This window comes from Vanellus vanellus (assembly GCF_965231255.1).
Source record: "Vanellus vanellus genome assembly, chromosome: 1".
In the NCBI taxonomy this organism is placed as follows: Eukaryota; Metazoa; Chordata; class Aves; order Charadriiformes; family Charadriidae; genus Vanellus; species Vanellus vanellus.
The window spans coordinates 87,993,377-88,014,696 of record NC_138905.1 but is presented as its reverse complement, the minus strand read 5'-3'; the positions used below and the strand labels follow the sequence as shown (position 1 = coordinate 88,014,696).

At 44.6% G+C, this 21,320-nt stretch overlaps 2 protein-coding genes across 2 annotated transcripts in view; both read left to right on the top strand.

The window, feature by feature from the left end:
• Window positions 1–7,340: 7,340 nt before the first annotated feature.
• LOC309671736 (olfactory receptor 10AC1-like) lies at window positions 7,341–8,333 on the top strand (the record flags this gene model as incomplete). The annotated part of the gene is made up of 1 exon (XM_082483029.1): window positions 7,341–8,333. The coding sequence occupies one exon, from the start codon at window positions 7,341–7,343 to the stop codon at window positions 8,331–8,333; it is 993 nt and encodes a 330-aa protein (XP_082339155.1).
• Window positions 8,334–18,344: 10,011 nt separating this feature from the next.
• The window catches only part of EPHA1 (EPH receptor A1), a gene marked incomplete at both ends in the record, with an annotated part of 36,935 nt that continues 33,959 nt past the window's right edge, over window positions 18,345–21,320 (top strand). Inside the window, one exon of the mRNA XM_082484328.1 lies at window positions 18,345–18,438. Within this exon, the coding sequence (XP_082340454.1) occupies window positions 18,345–18,438 (94 nt within the window). The remainder of the gene's footprint in view (window positions 18,439–21,320) is intronic.

Sequence of the window (21,320 nt, the reverse complement as noted above, 5' to 3'; positions counted from 1 at the left end):
AGGTAGAGATGAAGGGGATTGCAGCCCCCGTTAACATCACTGGGTGTCATGCCTGTACTCCTTTCACATGACTGGGGTGGACTTCCTCACTTCCCCATCCCAATATTTCCAAGGTTCTTATTATTCCACTGGCATTTTTTCACCCCTTCGTGTCTTTAGTTACTCATATGTGACTATGTCATGCTTCTTTTGCCTTATGGCAATATGAGGCTATGACGTTTTGCGTCATTGAGTCCTACCATTTTAGGTTCATGGGATTGGGATTATCTTGTTGAGAACTTGACTGCGATGAGGTGGGGTGGTCACAATGTGACACCTAATGTGACCGGCTATTGCACAACGAGACAAAGAGCTGAAAAGGGCAGCTAACAGGCACCTCAGGTTTCCCAGAATTAGTGAAAGGTGACGCCCCTCAGGGATGTGAGGGGCTGAGGATATCTGTGCTGATTACTTCACGGAAACAACAAGATGCCCAGGAAAGCTGAAATCCCAGAATAATCATGAAGCAAGTTCTCAATCAGATAAGAAAACTTAGGTCTGTCTTCAGGCCATCAGTCTTCCTTACTGCCTTCACCTTAGTTCTTGTCTTAACTACGGGAGTTCAGGCTAATCTTTTCCAGGGCCTGTAGCTTAATTTTCAGCTTGTTTGTCTTTTTAATTTTCACTTGCTGTTTTCATCTTAAATCTCTTCATGCTCTCTTTCCTTATTTCCCTTTTTAGATTTGTCCTTTCTCTACTTTTAAACCAGTTTTCTTTCGGTAACTTCATATTTTTCCAACTAGCTTGCATGTTTATGGTGGTATTAACTGAGACATGCAACCATTTTCTTAGCAGAGATGCAAGACAATGCCTTTGGCTGGGTTAGAGTATGACTAAGTACAGTAAGGTGAAAGAAACACCCCACCTTTAACAAACCATGGGGAGAAGTCAGCTGCCAGGCTGCCTACCCTTTTTTTTACAAAACTGTGTTTTCATTGGTTTATGGTTCAGCACCTTTCCCAGAGTGAGGTCCCAGCCAGTGTTTATCAGGCCAAACAACAGAAACTCAACGAGAGCAGGGCGATGCTCTTTCTCACCGAGGCAAATTGGTGCCAGTCATCCTGCTGTTACCACCTCAGCCAGTTTCAGTTCCCGGTTCGCAGAAAGCTCTGAACATTACATGAATAAGGAAACGCTGCTTCCCCTGAAGGCTATGCACAATTGTGTCAGTGTCTTGCCTTCTGTGGGCGGCAGCGCTTCTACAGAATGGGGATCCAGTACCTGTTAAACAGTCTCTTTCAAGATGCTGCAGTTTCCAGACCCTGGCCCAGCTACATCCTGATCATAATCAGCTTTACTGGAGTCACAAATGCACCTTCTCAAAGTTAAGATTTATTTTCACATTGCCACTGTCACATTTTCATTAGAGTGAATCTTATATTTCATTAATCTCCAAATCCAATTCGAGCAATCTGCCTTAAAACTGCCTTAATTTCTCTAATCAGATAAATCACTATAACTTTTCTGAATAACAAAGTAGCTTCTGCTTGTGAACATACCTGCAGCAGAACACCAATGAAACTGCTAAAGCCAAAATCTTTGCTTTCTACAACAGTATGACACCCCCAGAGGATCAATGTCGGCACGCTTTTGCATGCAAAGAAGATCTGCAATCTGTCTTATCCTGTTCATTCCCTTTTACCACTGGCTGGTTACTTCACGTTGCTCGAACATTATTTTCGCCCGCTGAAAAGTTTTGCATCTCCCCGTCACGCCAGAGCCGCAGGGCTGCCTGGGCTGAGAGGGCCATTTCCTCAGCTTGTCGCTGGGACCGGCCCTTCCTCTTCTCCAGGCTTCCTGCTGCGCGTCTCAGCCCCTTCCATTTCTGTCCAGATCGCTCCAGATTAAGCTGAGATTCCCGGCAGTGCTTCCTGGGCAACTTTATTGATTCTCTTGCCCTCTCTGGAGCAGGCTGGCAGCTCACGGGTGTGGATAGGCGAGCCCAGCGCTGGTCCTTTTTCTAAAGACCGAGGGGAACATCCTCTGCAGTGTGTTGCAATTGCTGATAGAAACTGATATGGTGTGATTCATTAACCGTAGCTGGATTCCAAGAAACTCTTTATACAAATCTGGGCTCAGGCAGGCCAGTCCCAAAGCCTTGCAGGCGTGTACCGAAAAAAAAAAACAAACCAACCAAACCCACGCAGAGAGATCGTGGGGGAGGAGAGCAGGGCTGAACTCTGCAGCAAGGGAGAAGGTACATCTCCCTAACACGCTGCAGACTCAAGACATGCAAACACTGACGATAACGTGCAGCTTTTATTATTCTATTTTGGATTTGGCTGCAAGCTGATGCAATGAAAATGATGGAAACCTGAAAGGTGTGGGCTAGGGGAGGAAGTATGGAGTAGCTTTGACATGCATATTCTCATCCTCTCCTGCTTGTTGTTTGTCTTGTTGCTGTGTGTTCTGGCACGGGGATGCATACCTCACTCCAGCTAACGCTCCCCTCTTCGGTGAGCCATCTTTTGGAGATAATGCGTAGGCGTGTGTTGAAACGTTGCAGGGAGGGGTAAGTTGCACGTTAATAAATGGCAGCTTATCTACGCACACACAAACTGAAAGAATAGTTTGCTTTACTTATTTCAGCGTAAGGCTGAGCACTATGGTAAAAAAAAAAAAATAAAAAAATTAGTGCATATTATGGCTGACTGTGTGGTATTGGTTACTGGGTATGTGCTGACTCACCCAGGTTCACTTCCAGCCCAGCAGCAGCAAAGGGCCATCTTCAGATGAGAAAGTTGGAACAGACTTGTTAAAATAGTTCCTTGTAATTATATTTGAATTGTTACTGAGGTAGCAAGTTTTCTCCTGTGGTTTGGGCTAGAGAAGAGAAGAGAATAAATATAAATTAAATGAAGAAATGGCACCTAAACCCCTGAATTTTACTTTACAACACAAAGAGAAACTATACATGATGTAATCAGTTGGTGTTCTGAAATTTTCACAGAATTTGCTAGAGGGAGCAGTCTTACTCTGCAAAGCATCTGTGTAAAACAGACTCTTCACTGTAAAGATTTACTTGCCCTTATAATCCATCCAGTTTGGTAGGTGGAATTATAAAATAACCAGCTCCTTGATAGTACTCCTGTTAGAGCTGCAGAGACAACATGCCACAGAGAGAGGCTTCAGGGTTGTTGTTTTATTCATTGTTATACAACAGTACCTAGAAAATCCAGCCAGATCCAGAATTCATTCTTGTAAATTCTGTGCCCTGAATTGTTTGCAGCATCTTAAACAACAACAACAACGACGACGACGACAACAAAAGTAGGGAAAAAAGTTTAAAAAAAAAAAAGTTTTAAAAGTTGAAAGTTAAGTAAGTGAATTGAGAGACTGAAAAGGATGGGCTCCACTGTCATAGCTTTAATTCCAAAATGTTACATGACGGTTGTAAAAAAGAGTAAAAACACCTCAAGACAATTTTGGTATTTAAGTTCTGCCTAATTTCAAAATTGTGACAATACAGAATCCCAGTTAGTGGCCTTGGAGGAGCCAAAACTCCACAAGTATTTAAATCTGTGAAGTGAAGCTTCTGTGGTACGCACAGTTCTGCTCCTGTCCATACTGGATATCTGACCAAGGCTGAACAGAATAACAGACTCAAAGAAAGATTTAGATGGGAGGGGAGCTATGGAGGTTCTAGTCCAACACCCTGCTCCAGAGCTAGCTCCAGAGCTAGATCAGGATGCTCATGGCCTTGTCCAGGCAATGTGTGAACATGTCCAAGGAGAAAGACCTCCCAGACTCTCAGGACACCTGTTCAAATGCCAAACCACCCTTGTGAGAAGTGGTTTTTTCTTTATGGCCAATCAGAATTTTCTTTGATGCAAATGCTGTGACTGTTTCACTGTGCTCCTCTGAGAGGACTCTGTTGTCTCAATTGCCCCCCAATAGTTAGCTGAAATCATCAGTTAGATCCCCCTTTGTCCTCCTTTCCACCAGGCTGAACAAACCTAACTCTCACAGCCTCTCCTTGGACATCATGTGCTCCTCTTGAGCTTGTTGTCATCTCTCGTGTGGAGAACAGCAACAGTGGACAGAGTGTTCCAGATGTGGCTTCATATGTGCCAGATAAAGGGGAATAATCACTTCCCATCACCTGCTGGCCACGTTCTTGCTGTTGCAGCCTGGTATGTGGTTGGTCTTCATTGCCTTTTCCTGGCTTATTTTCATCTTGCTGTCCACTGGAAGCCCAGGTTCTTTTCTGCAGAGCTGCTCCCAAAAAAATCAGTCCCCAGACTGTATTGATGCATGGGGTAGTTTTGTCCCAAAATGACCATGCCATATCGATAAAATATTATAGAAGAATATTTTGAAAGGTAGACTTCCTCTAAACCGTGTCCTGGGGAAAATCTTAAGATACCATATTTGTGTGTTTCTGTCAAGCTGTGTTAAGAGAAAGCAGTTCCATTTTAGCAGTCAAAAATCTTGACTTTGCCTCTCTTTTCTACTTGCATAAGCCTACAGATCTCTTTAATGATTTCAGTGTAAGTGGCCAGGAATGAATGTAACAATGGCAATAAAAATAAATTTGGCCCGAATAATCTCAGTCCCATCCACTGCTGGACAGTGATTTCACCTGAGTCTGTAAGAAATAATGGATTATCTGAACTGGTGAAAACTCCACACGCAGTTCTACCAATGGGCTTAAAGTTTTTATGTCTGTTTTGCTTTGTCTTTAAGCGTGAGTTTGGTTTAAACTTACTTAAAGAACCACAGATTTATTTTTATTTAAGAAGAGCAGCAATGCATTCTGTTAATTAAACTGTTGCCATTTTGGGGACAAACCAGCCCAATGAATAATCAGCTCCTTTCAGTGAAAGGAGCAAGAGCCCTCTAGGAAGGTGTTACAACACTGCCTTCCTCTGAAGGTGCAATTACATTCTGTTGCTTGATTTACAGAAAAACTGCAAACCCCCTTTTCTTGGGAGGAATGGAACTGCCTGTCATTCATGCGGGGAGGGCAGAGGCAGCCAGGAAGAGGAAAGACCTCTGTGTCACATTGTATATAAGGAACTGCGTCCTGCAGAAGAGAAGAGAGGATGATTATGAAATGCTGAAAGAAAAACATCTGCTCTAGGGACGCTCACAGCCAGAGAAACTCCAGACTGGACAAGAAATAGAATCTCAGCCCAGACTGAACCGCGCACATCATCAAGAGGAAGAAGTCTCTGTTTCCTTATCTTCTAATGCACAGACGGTATGAAGCAATTCGCTCCAAATGAAAGGAAGGGAAACCCCTGTTTCTTCCCCACTCTTTAGCTTTGTTGTGTTTCGTAGAATCCTCTTAAAGTCTCAGTAGTTGGAGTGAGGGGAGCCCCAGCTGGTCCCCAGTGATTGAGACCGCACTCTTGAGCTCATGTATCAACCCGTTACTCTTGTTATCTGTGAAGACCTACTACTTGCATACAGTGTTAAGAAAGCTTTACGGCCAGATTGTTTAGAATAGCTGTATGGGAGGTCTTGCAGCAGCAAAGAGTGGATGTAGGAGTCAGCCATGGCTTTATAACCACTGTGAACTGCGTCTAGCAGTAGTCCTTGTTGAGTTGGTAACTCCTGCTTTTCCAGGACCACTGCTCCATCTGCATTCTCTAAAGAGCTTCTTCTTGCTCTTCACTGACCAATTTTTTGTCTTGGAACTCATGGTAAAGTTTCTTCCTGACTTACTCATTTTGCTGACTTATGCTCTGAAGCACAGAGATTTAATTCCTAGTTTTGCACCTGAAGTAATACAATTGTGGGTGTTTTCATTATTCACCTAAATCCCCAGATGTTTTGAATCCTGCTGAGATACTGGATTACAAGGAAACCTTGGGGCAGCGAGTTCCAGCAATTGTAGTGGCAAAAATAAAGGCAAAGGCATGTAGGCTTGTCAGATTCACCCCTTCATCTTTATTGATTTTTTTTTTTTCTGGAGCTTTTTTGAGATGTCTTCTTTCCAGGAAAATCCCTGTCTCCACTGATACTTTTTTCCATTAACTTCCCATTCCTTCTATTTGCTCTCGATGGCATTGGAATATTTAATGTCATTTTCCAGCTTCTTTCATACTTAAATATTGCTGGAGTTTTGGTGTGAGAAGAATTCTGCAAGGAATCTCTGCTTTTATTCCTAGTTTACAGTAAAGTGTAGAAAAAAGTTGGAATTATTCCTTGTAGTAAATATTGCATGACATGATGAACACATGAGCAATGAGCACTGTTCACCTGTGACCAGTATATGTAATTTATTATGATATGGCTCTTTTATGTCCTTATGTTTTCTAGATCTTTACAACATAAACAGCTTTGCATCACTCCACATTCCTAGGAACTTTTGATTCTTCCTGTGACAAGCAAGATCTCATTCTAAGTCCAAGATATTAGCTTTGTATTTTCTTTTAACAATAATTATGCAGAGTATGTTGCCATGGACATCTTTGGTTTTGAGTTTGGAAATTTGTTTACCTCAACTCTGATGTGCTCATAGTGCTGAGCCAGGCATAAAGATGTAAGCAGCCAAAATGTCAGCTCTAATTTTGGAAACCTCATGTCTAACCACTGACCCCTTCCATTTGAAACCCTGTTTCTGTATGAACTTTGAGGCAGATCCATTGTGGGGAAGGGAGAAGCGAGTCAGCAAACACCTCAAATTCCCATTAACTGGAGTCATACTGTAGGGCAGAAGCTTCAGCTCACTGTCTGGTTGTCTTTGTACACCTCTGGCACAGATGTAGAGAACTGCAGTATTGGTGTGAATAGAGCGAATGGGTCTGCCTGAGAGTGGAAGCACCAGAAAGAGCAGTAGCAGAATGCCTGCAATATCTGCAAGACCTAGATGTTGATGGTCATAAAGATCCCAACACATCCATCTGCAGCTTCTTAGGACACTCAGATCAGGAGGCAGAGACCCATGCTGACTCTCAAAAACAGGACAGGACAGAGATACTAATCAGTGTCAACTCCCAAATGGTACCTGATGCATGTTCAGAACCTGCACGTGGTCACCAGCCTAAGAACAACTCAGAAGAACTGATGAAGACCCAACAGCTGACATTCATTGGCATCAATGTCATGACAAATAATCCTAGGCATGTCATTTGGGCACAAGAACATTGGTGGTTGTGAGACTATGGGTCTGAGAGTGTGTTGAATGTGACTGAGTGAAATCAGTTTCGTTTTTAAATGAAATCACCTCCCTCCCCACACAATGAGCTTTACAACAGTGGTTCTACAGTACTGCAACATTATTTCCTATATGGAATTGATTGCCAGGCATCAGGTCAAATTCAGCTGTCTCCCTTCTGTTTCTCTCCTTGTAGATGCCATGTGAAGGCTGCACGGAGAGGGAAAATAAGAGCATTGATCCAACCATGGAGTTCCTCCTGCTTGGCTTCTCCGAGCTGCTCTGTCTTCGGGTGCTCCTCTTCCTTATCTTTCTCATTGTCCATTTGGTCACGTTGGCAGGGAACGTGATGATCTTCACGGCAGTGGTTATGGAGCCTTCCCGTCCTCCCATGCTTTTCTTCCTCTGTCAGCTCTCTGTCATTGAGCTCTGCTATACCTTAGTCATTGTCCCTAAGGCACTCCTCAGCCTGATAGTGGTGGACGGCAGCACCATTTCTTTCATAGGCTGTGCTGCACAGATGCACCTTTTCGTGGCGCTCGGTGGGGCTGAATGCTTCCTCCTGGTGGCCATGTCCTACGACCGTTACGTTGCCATCTGTCAGCCACTTCACTACGTAGCTGTGATGAGCGAGGGGCTCTGCCTCAGGCTGGCAGTGGCATGCTGTCTGGGAGGCTTTGCTGTTGCCCTGGGGTTGACGGTGGCTGTTTTCCGCTTACCTTTCTGCCAGTCGCGTCGTATCAACCACTTCTTCTGCGACGTCCCTGCTGTGCTCCACCTGGCCTGTACACAGAGTTACACCCCTGAGCTGCCCTTGCTGGCTGCCTGTGTGCTACTCCTGCTGCTCCCCTTCCTCCTCATCCTGACGTCGTATGTGTGCATTGCCGCTGCTTTGTTACATGTCACATCCTCCGCGGGAAGGGGCAAGGCCTTTTCCACCTGCATTTCACACTTGGCCATCACCTTGCTGCATTATGGATGTGCCACCTTCATGTATATTCGTCCCAAGTCCATTTACTCGCCAGCTCAAGACAAGATGGTGTCTCTGGTCTACACCAACATTACTCCCTTACTGTATCCCCTCATTTATAGCCTGAGGAACAAGGAAATCAGAGGGGTCCTCAGGAAAATGTTGAGGAGGAAGAAAATAGCTGAGCTGAACTGGCATACTATCAGGGCTGTGATGTGAGTGTGAGGTAAATTTTAGTAGAACAAACGCGTGCTTGTTGGAAAACAGCCCCATAACCATGTTAGGACCAGATTCTCTGTAAGCTTCACAATGGCAAATATCCAGGCAGAATTCAACATGCATCAATACATTTATGACAAAAAGACACCTCTGCTCAAAAAAAAATCCCAAGCCCTAAAAAAGGTCTCTAACATATCACTTTACCTAAAGGCAAATGCTTTAATGACTTGTGAGGAAGAATGTTGATCAATTTGTGGTCTCACTTCTGTGATCACATACATACTCATGCTGACATTCATGGTCATCTCATCACAATCAAAAGATCAACGCAAAATTATTTAAAGCTGCTGTATTCGTTCCATTATTTTTCTATAAAGATGAAAGTAGAAACTGGAAACTGGGTAGTTTATCAGCACAAAAAATCTAAAGAGGATTATTGGAAGGTTAGAAGAAGAAAGCCCATGCCTAGAAAGAAATGGAAATTAAGCTGTGGTCTTCTCCAAGTTTAGCAGAAGGCTGTGCTCCAGCATCCCATCACAAGTGGAAAGACCATTAGTGTAAACTCCTTTCAATTTGAATTATTCTAGATAATGAAAATGAAAGTGCCATCGATTTTACAAGAGTATGACTTTCCTATGCCTGTTTTGCAGGAAACACTCTTTCCTTTTACAGGGAGATGCTTTAGGTTTGGATTGTTCCTATGGCAACGTGAAGGCTGAGATACTGGTCTTGTCACGTGGCTTTTATCAGGAAAGACTGTATCATATAAGTAAGGATGACTGAGGGGTGTTAAAATCTGTCATCACAAGATGAGTAATCCCACTGCTGCAGTTGTTTCTTTAGCAAAGCCAGTGAGAGTTACAGCACGAGCTGGACTGCAGCAGACACGAGTCTGAAAGGTGCAAAGCAGTGTTATTTGGTGTGTTTCCTACATGTAGGCGGAACAGGATGATTCAGACAAATTAGGGAAGATCAGTTTTGGACAGGAACGGGGTGGGGGGAAAGCAACTTCATTATTTGATTTAGTACTTCACTCCCCCCATGGCTCTTTAAAGCCCCAAACAGACCGTGTGGTTCAGAACCCACCTCTTGCATATCAAATTTTTGAGAAAAAAAAAAAATAAAAGGCTTGCTTCTGTTTCTCTGTTTAATCCAAAGGAAATTCAGCACTCCAGATGCCCTCAGCTCTCTCTCTTGGCAGATTGAGAGAGCAGACTGATACTTGCTTTCTCTGGGCTACATACATTTAAAATTATGGTAAGTGGATTTGACTGATATAAAAAATAGGCACCGGAACTAAGGAAGTTAACTTGGAGCCACCTCACAAAAGAGAAATGTGGAATTTAACAATCACATTAAAAGCTGTCTTCAAATTGACAGTATAGCCATGTCAATGAATACCTAATTACTGCTGTGAGCAAAGGTTTAGCTGCATTATTTAAAATGATCAAAGTTGTAGAGAACATTTTAATCACCCGTCAGGTCTTCCAAAGATGAGGAGGGGAGTGTCTCAGTAAAAGTACATTACTTACTAATAGAGAAGTACTTTAGAAGTACATTAGAGAAGTATTTTGAATGAAATACTATTAAAGGATTTGAAGATAGTAAATAACTGTAATGAGCGTAGGACAAAACTGAAGCATCAATGCCAAATCCTGCCAAGTCAAATCAAGCTTTGAAGTTAATCCTGCTGTAAGCAGTGGTCTGGACTAGAGACCTCCAGAGGTCCCTTCTGAGATTCTACAGCAGAGGTTTCTATGCTCAAAAATCTGGCAATAAAATAAGGGACAGAAAGACACTGGTGTTGATGATAATACTGATCAAAACCTTGGTAGAGGCCCTTGTGTTTCTGGCAGTTGTGGTCATGGGATAGCAGAGATACAACTATCATCTGCTGCCAGCTGTGAGAAGGCAGCAGGGCTGGGCACTTCAGCAGACCTGTCCTCACTGCAAGGATATGGATGATGCCTATGGGAGGGATGACACGATGAAACAGCAGCCAGGCGAGACTCCCAGCTCTTTATTTCTGAGATACGTGTGGGAAGCATAAAGAACAATGGGGGCTTTCCACAAAAATACTGTCTCCACCCAATGTCTTTGCAGATGAATGGAGTGAGGAGGTATCCCAGCGCCCAAGACTACCCCTCATCCTATCCCCACCAATATTCCTACACCCATTCACAGCACCCTCTGCCCCTCTCCTGTGCCCAGCTGTGTTGAGTGCAGAGCTTTACTGTATAGATCTGTAGAGAGGACTCAGAGATGAGAGTGAGAAGAGGGAATCTTATGATGTAAGAGCAGCAACAATGTAAATGAGACATCAGAACCAATTTCTCTTTTTAAATATTATTTTTCAATTGCCAGGAGCTGCTGGAGGTCCCTTTTCCACCCACCCCCACCCCCCTTTACAAGTGGCTGTTTCAGTCCTGTTGACCCAGTATGCTGTATGTTGAGAGCTGGAGAGCGCCCAAGTGAAGTAAGACAGCAACATCCTCATGTAGGGCATCAGCACAGGAAAAATGCAAGAATTTCTAAGTCCTTTTCAGAACTTCACAGGGAACAGCAAGATTCAGTCAAGCAGTGCAGAGTCAGACAACTGCATATTCCACCTCCAACCAAAGATGGATAGGGTGAAGATCTTTCCATAGGCCTCATAACTGTCTGGGTTGGGTAGGATCTCAAGACCCCCAGTGTATGAGCAAGGTTGGGGACCTGCATTCTGCCACAAATGGTCCTGTCCTTTCTTGGAAAGAGACTGCCTACGTCCAAAAATCTGCAGATCTGGCAAACACAGGTGTCATGAGGGTTTCCAATGAAACCAGCTAAGACATCTCTAAGAACCACTTCATGGTTTCCACAGCCATCAAAACCAGAGTATTCATCCTTGCAATTAATTTTGTAAAGGCTGTCCTGAGCTAGGCACTGGATGAGAATGCAGATCTCATCAGAGGTTGAGCACCAGAGCTCAACCTGTAAGGCCTGTAAGACCCCATCAGTGTTGTCCATGCACTCAAAAATGAAGAGGGTTTGGAGGATGGAGGCAGAGATGCTGAGCAACATTCAGGGTACTCAAGGTCCAGTACACACCATTCAAAGAGGTACCTTCGTTCAAGGAGGTACTTCAAAGTGGTATCTTGAGTGCCACTTTTTTTTTTTTTTTTTCCTGAGTGCCACCAGTACCACAGATACTGAGAGGGTACCAGTGAAATCTCCTTTTCAGTGTAGAGAAACCAGTGAAAGTTCCTTTTTCATGCACGCTGTCATGTTTTGCTGGCAATCCAGGTAAGACATTTCCTAAAAACTGTTCCTATAAATAATCCATATCCTGAAAGAATTAAATGCACTGGCATTAAAAATACTTCCTTACTTTTCTAGGAGTCTAAATGCAAAAAGTTTACCCAGGGGATGTGTTTCTGTTATGGATTAGGGAAGTTGAAATTCTGCTGGAAGTCCAATTTTAAGAACATGAAGAAGTTTCAATGTATTAACTCCCCTTGACAAAGGCATGTTACCACACTCTGTCCATTTTGGCTTACATGGAAAGCGAGTTCACCAGCATCCCTTTTTTTGGATTCTTTCAAAGCTTAGAAAACCTGTGGGTAATCCTATGTTTACGTAAATAGCTCCTTTTGTCCTTTGATCTGAAGCAGAAGGAAAGCATTAAGGTGAAATTAATACAGCTCTTTACAACAATGGAGTTGTAGCCAGTGAAAATGGATGTAGGGATAGGATTAAACCTAGAAAGCGGACTTTAATATCATGAAGGCGAAAAGCTGTCAAAGATGGTGATTTGCTTTATTGAGAAAAGACCCCTGTTTTTCATATGTTTCTTATTCAATGCGCCAAGGATAATAGCCGTATTGACTTTACTATGACAAAAACGAGAAGGCTATAGGAATTTCTCTTGAATATATTTTTGGATAGAAGATTTACAGAAGACGGGAGATAAGTCCTTTCTGAGATTGTGTTGTGCCATTATATGAAATTACTTACCCAGCATATAAAATCTGATAGGATCCTATATGATATAAAAAAATAAAGTCCACACCCCTATAAACAGGCTAATGGTGAACAAATATGCTTAAATAGTCTGCTCCCCCAATAAAAAATTACTAGAATCTAAAAGTTTTTTATTTTTCCTACTGGGATGTTATGCAGGCATTAGGTTCCCTTTACAGGACTGCCTTGGGAAGCAACCGGGAATGTAGGACAAGAACTAATCAGGAGACCAAAGTGGAGTTGAGTGAGGTGAAGCTCCATGCCAGCTGGTTGGTTTCGGAGTCAGTTTCACTTCTCCCTGCCATCATCTCCACATCAAAAAGCTGACTGAAGGTGCTATTAATAATCCCAGCACTGTACCCTTAACCTAAAGCTCTTGGCTCTAAAGATCCTGCCGTGCTCAGTTATCTTCTAGACGAGGCCAGGAAAAAGTGAGACTGGGTCAGCAGCATATGGCCTCTAGCCTCGTTGCTGCTGAAAACCAGATCACCTAAAATCTGTGTCGCATTTTATTGTGGTTTTCATCTACAGGTGCTCTCAGCATTCATTTTAGTTTTCATGTTTGGATTTAATTAAGAGTTCAAGATTCAAAAATCAAGTGGGAAAGGTGAATTGGGAATAGAGTTGACAGTGAGTTGGGAAGATGTTACCACAATCAGTGCCCTCTTTCCACTGGCAAGACAGCAAGGTGTCTGTTTCTGATATCTTCTCTTGATGTCAGCGTTGAAATCCCTCAGGATGAACATAGGTTGTTACCACAGGGACCAGCGGCAACTATTTAGTTTCTGCACAGGACAGCAACACTGCAACACCAAGATTAAGCTACAACAGCGAGAAATAAGGGCAAGCTTATTGTGTTTAGATCGTGGAGGCAACTCTAATTTGTCAAGAAGAGGACCATAAAAATAACCGCAGATTTGAAACAGACATAAAAGCTTTTAAATTTCTTTTTAAATTCCGGGAATTAAAAAATTGATTAATTCACACGTTTAGCTGTCAGTGTAGAAAAAACCAAATTTACAATCACACTATCAAAGTGACTAGTGATATGGCTGCTTACTGCATGTTATTACTGTTAATGATTTTTTTCAATGGTGGTGAGGTATTTTCACACTTAAGCATAACTAATTCAAGAGTGGGAAACAAAAACTAGAAAATATGAACAAATTACAAATTACAGAGAGGTGTGTACTTGTCACGCAGAGAACTATGGCTATATTTTGAGCTGTGATTCAATTGCTAAAAATATTATAATCCTATTTTTCTACAACTTAGTTGAAAAAGTCATGAGCATCTCTACTAGAAATCAAATTTATCTTGGTCAGATTTTATATTTATCATACACACGCTGTTGTGTTAGTAGTGGTCAAGCAGAAATCGAATTCTACTTTTTTTATCTTTTTTTTTTTTTTCCCCCTGAGGTTAGTAATGAAAGCAAAAAAAAGTGAAAACTTAGTGCAACCAAGATAAATAAATATCTTCAAGTGTGCCCAGGAAGCATGTGCTCTCGAAGAGGAATGGTAAGTGTAGAGCTGCACTTTTTCAATGTATGAGTATATAATATGCTATAATATCTATTGGAAAATCACTTACTCTTGTGACCCAGACCTGTAGCATGTAGGGCAGCTTTATGAATGGCAATATGAATCAGATTATATTATGGCTGGGTTTGTGTTCCTTTCCACTTGCCTATCCAAAGTGTAGCATCCTGACGAAGTGAAACCCTGTTTAGCTTAGATTTTTTTTTTTTCTTTTTGCCGTAGGTCCCTCAGTTTCTCATGGCTTCTGGACCAAAAGTCTTAAACTGGGAAGAAACAAAATCCCAGCTATCACCAGACAAAAGTGATTGCATGGCCCTTGATCGGGACCACCACTACGGGTGGTCCTGATGGGGGGCGCGGGCTGCTCCCCGCTCCTGCCGCAGCACCTTGAGGCAGCCGGGACCTCTCGGGGCTCCTCATGCGCTGGACCACCAGGGGGAGCAGAACTGGGATAGGAAGGCAAGAGAATCTTCTCGGGTAACTTCTGGGGAAAAGGAAGGTCCTCCTCCTCCTCATTTTCAGGGTGGTACAATAATTTAATTTCCTCCTGTTTTGCAAGCCCAAGAAGAGCATGTGCAGGGTAGCTTACCAAGAGCTAGAAAGCCTGCAGATTGGCCAACGGTGGAAATATGCTTCTGTGCCTAACTAGGTGTCCAGCCAGGGCATCAGTGGGCAGACAAATACCTACGAGTATGTTGCTGATGAACAAGTAAGTGGAGTTTTATGCAAGGATACTGGACTTGTAGTTCATGTTTAGTCCTTCCCACTCGTACGCCGGCCATCAAGTGCAGTCAAGTCCCCAAGTCCCTGAGCCACTTTGTGACCAAGAGGGCTCAATTGTACTCCTTTTTTAGGAGTTTAAAATATCTGTTTAAAATAAAGTATGAGTTTCTGAATGAAAAAAGCCCATGTACAAAACCAATTCAACAGCTTAAACCACTAGATGGTAGGAGTCTATTTTCTGCAGAAGGACTGTCTGAAGTCAGCTGTTTGAAATATTCTAAGGTGGAGTAGAGCCAGAAAACTTTCCAAGATAAAAAAGAAAACACTAGAATATTAAACTGTGGTCAGGGAGGTGAGGATAAGAGAGAGAGAGTGCACAAATTCTCTACAGGGAATGAAATATCGAAACCGAGCATCCCCTATTCTCTACAGAGACATCACAGACTTTATTCTTAGAGTTGTAGAATTAGTGGATGAAAAGAATGAATCGGATGCCACAGATCAAGGGCAAGTTTCTCCTTTAGTCTGAAGTGGGCTTGTTGCAGAATGTGATTGGGGCCCTGGGAGTCCTATACACCTATGTTACTATAACACCTTATTGAAAGCCAGTTCAAGACGCACAGATCCAAGTTATCAACACTAAAGGCTGATAGATGTAGGAATTCTTTGATAGTTTGGGAACTAATATCAAGTGAGGAACTCTAGCGATTGTGGCTAGGTTCAGTTTCATTCATCATCTAGGACATTTAACAGCACAATGGCGAAACTCATAGCTCTTTCTAAAATATGAGGAGCAGCAAACACAGTAAACAATTTATAAGAAACAGATGAAAGAGTTCTGTCTGAACTGCAGTTCAAAAGAAGCACGTCCCAACTCAGTCTTGGGAATGCCCTTTGACTGTCCCAAAAGTACAGCAAGACAAGACGTGGTGCATACCATTCCTCCTCAGTTCCCTCACCACAAGCCCACATTTCTGTAGGAGGAAATCCCAGGTGTGTTGTGTAGTGATATTTTCCAGCTAGATACCTAATCTCAGCAATACATGAAAGAGGATACTGGGGAATGGAAGGAAAAAATATGCACTGCGATTCAGAAATACTCAGAGGGACTAGAAACCCAGGATGAGATTCAACCCAAAGACATGCTGAGAGTGAGTTTAGAAGATGCAGTTATCTTCTTACCGTCAAAAAGCATGCCACCTCACTGTGGAGCCATGACAGTGAAAAGCTTGTGTTGGTGTAAATCATAGAATATGGTTGTAAAGACAAAGATTTTTTGAGATTAATTTATTTCAGATCTTTTTTTTCACTAGACACTCAGGGAATTAGCTTTGTCCGAATGAAAAATCCAAACTTGTCATGAGCAAACAAAAAGATCTTGTCAATGAAATACTCAGCAGAGTTGTGTGAATAAATCATGTGTAGTACTCCACTGTACTGGGTACAGCTTCTGTGTAGATTCCCTCTTTTTCCCTTTGGATCTGCATTTTGGTGCAGAGGACATGTGGCAAAGCAATGCAGCAGAGCTTTTACAGATATCAGTAAAGTTCCAGGCATTTGGGCTTTCTGCTTTTTTGTATTTCTGCTTGTTTATAGATGTGCTGCAGACCTTGATCTTGCCGTATTTTGTTTGACTACCATTGTACACATTCTTACTGGGAGCTACAGTAGGTGAACTCCAATCTACAAAATAACAAAGTGGTACATACAATTTCTGACCACCGTCAGCTGCAGTATGCCAATTTCTGACCCCCATCAGCCAACACTAACAAGAGGGAGAAAAAGAAAGTAAATCTCTCTTAGGCCATCCTCTCCAATAAACCCTAGTAAGTCTGTTCCTGCTTATTCCAAATAGCTTAGAACAAATGTCTGGAGTATCTGCCCACTAACGAAACAGAGACAGAGCCTCCCCAGGTTCTTCACCCTAGAGCTTTGGCCCTTCTGAGATTCTACAGATGCAAACTTGGGTAGCCCCGAGGAATTGAATGTAAGGCTGTAACACTGAAATTTTTTGCCTTAGGAAGGATATGAGCTCCTGATCTGCCCTAGAGCCTCACCCTCCAGTTGCAAATGGTTCTTTCCCATTTCATGTCTGTGTAGGCCTTGCTTATGTTGTTCTGCCACAAAGGAGAAGTTAGCTGTGGGTCTGTTTGCCCTGTTGCTACATCATAGACTGAAGAAGGCACAGTATTGTACAGATGAAGACTGAAATGGATACATTACACTAGTGCAAACTCAAGGTATGGGATGTAGACAGGGAAACCTTATATTGGTGCTGCAATTGGAGTCATTCAAATGTGGGGGGAAGGCGGGCATAAAAATTTGAGACTTAGCACCGTAGACTGAGAAAGATCACTTTAGACAGGATTAAACTGGAATAAATTCAAGATATAACTACTCTGAATGACATTAACATTTGAATTATTTGTACTGATATTTTACTTCATGTGCTATGTAAAATTTAAAGCTTAATGTTTTAACTACTTGTTCTCAAATTTCTCTTGCATGTGTTCAAACTTCTTGGGTTAGATTTTGGTTTTCTGAGATGTATGGTTAGAGAACCACAGAACTCACTGAACGATTTAGATACAAGGGACCTCGGGAGGTCCGTAGTCCCAACCCCTGCTCAGAGCAGGGCTGACTCCAAAGCTAGAGAAGTTGCTCATGACTGTGTCCTGGCGGGTCTGGAACGTCTCCAAGGGTGGAGAACCCCCAGCTTCTCTAGGCAACCTGACAAAGTCCTTTCTTTAGCCTTCCTTGGGGAGGAGGAGGAAGAGCGCAGGAGGAATGCAGCCTTGCAGCAAGTGGAGGAATAATGTCATCTGTATTTTGTGGGGAGGGGTGTAATAGCTGTGTATGGGTGGAAGTAACATCTTGGATGAATGGCAGAAGGGATACCACAAAAGCAAGTTCTTTCATATTTATGTCCCTCAAGGAGGAAACTAAAAGTCCTGTGGGGTCTTCCTACATAGAGAGAGTACCTTTCCAGCTCAGTTGCTCTCCCACGATTTCTTGTTTCGAAAAGCAGCAGGCACCTTCCACCGATCCCGAGGAGCTTGCTAATAGGGAAATAGTAATTCTGCCACACAAAGTATCACGGCTATCACTCTGCGACACGCTGTCACCACTCGGGGAACAAAACGGGCGGCTACCACTAGGTACGGATGGATTTCCCAAATACCTACTTGCAAGGAGGGCTCCGTGGGTTTAGCCACGTTATCGCGGAGAGAAGCGGACCGAGCGGTCTCTATCGCAGTGCCCGGGCTGTTTCCATCTCCAGCAGTCAGGGCTGCCCCCAGGGCGGGCCGGGGGCTCCGCCGCCGAGTGCCGGCGGGGGGGCAGCGCCCGGAGAGCCGCCCGGGGCCGGCGGCGGCGGCGGCGGCGTCGGCGCCGGTGGCGAGGGCTGCCCAGGAGGTGGCAATCGGGAGCCTCTTACGGGACTGGAGCAAAGGTGGAGGGGAGGCTCCCAGGAAAAAGGTGGCTGCCTTTAAGGTGGGTTTATTTGCCTGCCAGATGGGAAGTCTGTGACCAGCCCCTTTAAAACAGGTAAAGGCAGTAAGGCTTCTCCACCCACTCGCCTTGATCTTTCATCATAACTGTGGGCCAGGCCAGGGAGGTTGTGCAATGTGTGCGCTCCCGTCAGGAGGCTGCGGGAGAGGTTCATGCACCGGGAGCAGGAGCCGCGGCTCGGAGGCCTGAGCCGGGAGAGCGGGCAGGGGCTGGCGGCCAGCCCCCCTCGCCGGCCGGCATGGAGCTGAGCACCTGGAGCAGCGGGATCAAGCTCTCCCTCGGGCTGCTTCTCTGCGGGGCGCTCCTTCCTCCCGAGGTGCCTGGGAAAGAAGGTAAGCGTGGGACCGCGCTGGTCCCTCCGCCGGGAGGGTTGGGCTTGGGCGGGCAGGCAGAGGGGGACCTCTCTGGGGGGCTGGGAGCAGGTCCTGGCCCACAGCTTGGGGCCGCAGGGACAACACGGAGCGGCCCGGGAAGAGCTGGAGTGTCTGGGATGTTTGGGGAGGGCAGGTGGGTGTGTGGGGGAGACAAAGGCCAGCAGCAAACTCCATCCGACTCTTGGTGGCTCAGTTCACTGGCACACCAGGTACGTTCTCCCCCTCCCTCTCTGCCCCCTCCCAGTTAAAGCACAAATGCCTCCGCATATCCAGTGATCCAAGAGAATTCTGCCTCTGTTTGCCTTAAACACAAGCATTGTAGATAACAAGTTTAAACACAAACTCAGAAAGTTTCTCCCCCCCCCCAACACCCCCGCAGTTTCCTCGGGAAGCCCTCTTGGGAGTTAACCCTTGTGAGCAACCAGTCAGTCTTTTTTTTTTTTTTGGAGGCTTGGAAGGGGAGACAGTCTCTTTCACCAGGTAGAGCTGGGCTTTGCAATGTCCTCTCCCACCTCTTCAGACTCCCTTGCTTCCCTTCTCTGTTCCACTTAGTCCCTTTTATTTAGATGTAGTGATCTTTTTTCCTTCCATCTTGGCAGTCGCACGGTGGTTATGAAACATCTAGGGAATGGGAATTTTAATAGAGAGGTGAGGAAGAGTAAACCTCTGTCCCGTTCCCTACCTCCTCCTGCAGTTAATTCTTGCCAGAGTCTTCTAGTCTCTGTTTCACACAGCAATAGGTGTTGGGGCTTTTCCATCCCAAGGACAGGCCTCTCCTTTGCTGCTCCAGGCTCTCGATTGAGAGGACTTAGTCATAACCGGCAGTTCAGCCATGGGCTCATCTCAGACTCTGCGAGTGCTGCGTGCTCTGTTAAAGCGTTCTTGACAAGCACATTTGTATTAGGGATCCAGCTACATGGATGCAGCTAGGAGACATTGTGGAGAAGGCCAGCCTAGGTGAGAAGTAATCTAAGGTAGCTCCACACAGGCCCTGGTAAGTGTGTGACCAGTAGTTGGCAGTACCACTCAGGGACTTCTCTGCCAGCTTCTCCCCTATCTCAGCCATCTCATTTGGGCTGTGTCTGTGATCCAGTCTTCCTTAACGCATCTATCTGGGAACAGCTCTTTTCCCTGACATCGTCTCTTATCTGAAGTCTTTCTTCTTTTAGGGGAGACCTCCTCCCATGTGGCTGGACAGCCACGTGAGTTTCCTATCAATGAGGCTCTGGACCAAATTGCTAGTAGCCCCAGAGTACTCCCTGTGCTCTTGGAGTCTTGCTGACTCATTCTTTCTTTCCTTGGAGGATCCCTGTTGTGGGTTTCACTTTGAGCAGTACTTTTTCAGAGTGGACTTCACCCCCTCCAATGGCCACTTGGCAGCTGAAGGAGCCGCTGGTGGCGGTGCAGTGGCATGGCACATGGGCTCGGCAAGGTTCCCATCCCGGCCGCTGCCAAGTACCTTTTCTCTTGCTCTGCTAGAACTTGCCATTCAGCCCCTCTCGCTTCCACATCACTACTTCAGGCCTGAAGAGTGGGGTAGATATTATCTGGGTGACGGTTCTGGAAGGACAGGCTACCTCACCCTGAGAATTTTTGGAGCCAACAACACAAGAATAGTATCTCAAATAGAGAGATTGAGAGCAGGAGAGAAGTGAGTGAGGAGCCTTGTCTGGACAGGGAGTCTGTGGCTAGGAAGGTTTTGCCATATGACCATGTTGTGAACACCGCGAACTTGCAAAACCTGGATTCCTGCTTTTCCCTTCTCCCAATCCTGAAAGGGTGTTTCAGAGGTGAAAACAGCAGTGCAATCCCTCTTATCTCCGATTCTGGGCCCACAGCCTGCTTCCTCATTCCACAGGATTCTTGCTGATCTGCACTTTACACTCTATTACTTGTAGTTGGCAGGCAGTATTTGTAAAGCAGTCAGATGAGGGGGAGGAAATCTGGTTATTTAAATACCATTTAAATATTTACCCCCTCCTGTCTTTCACCCCCAAATTCTTTTCTGAGGTGTTTAGAAATGACCCCTCTGAATACACCCACAGGAATCTAAAAGGGAATCTAAGGAATTTTTCCTGTTTCCTCTGTTCCCAAAGTGGGGCTGCCATAGGTGCACCGAAACCAGCAGTCTGTCCTGGCAGCACCGGCAGACCCAACGGCAGGCACAAAGCTGCACATCCAGTGGTACGACTTATTCCAACTCCTCTCCCTTCTCCCTCTTTGCCTACTAAGTGATACATTTTTAATTTCTCTTCCGATCAAGACTTGAGGGCAAACTCCGATCACATTTTCAAGTTTCTTTGAGGGCTAAAAACAAACGTACTGCTGAATTTCTCCTTTGTCACATGACTCGGGGAGCCCAGGCTTAACACAGCCATGCATCGCAATTCTGGAAAAGGTAGGAATGCTATGCCATGGAAGCCCTTATTCTCTTGCTATCACGGCTAAAACAGTCGTGGTGGGGAGAGAGTGGAATGATTTCCAGGCCATCATCAGATGGTGGGCAGCCTGCGTCGGAGGTAGAGGGCCCAGCAATCTGAGCAACGGATGCATCTCACGGCTCCTGGGTACTGTGAAGGTGGAAAGTCCCTTCTACAACTTCACACTGCCTCTGTAGTTTCCCACTGTGTTTCAAGCACTGAATAGTACCTCTAGGCGACACTGATTGATCTTTTGTGTTGGTAATTTGTTTGATCGCCTGCCTCTTCATTCATTTTGTCTGCTGCCTTCCTGTTCCAAGCAAAGAGGTGTTCAGCTGCTAATGCTGGGTTCCCATTTCAATAGGCTTCAGCATCCTGCTCCCATTTTGCGGCAGCTTTAGGAAGCAAAAATTTGTCAGG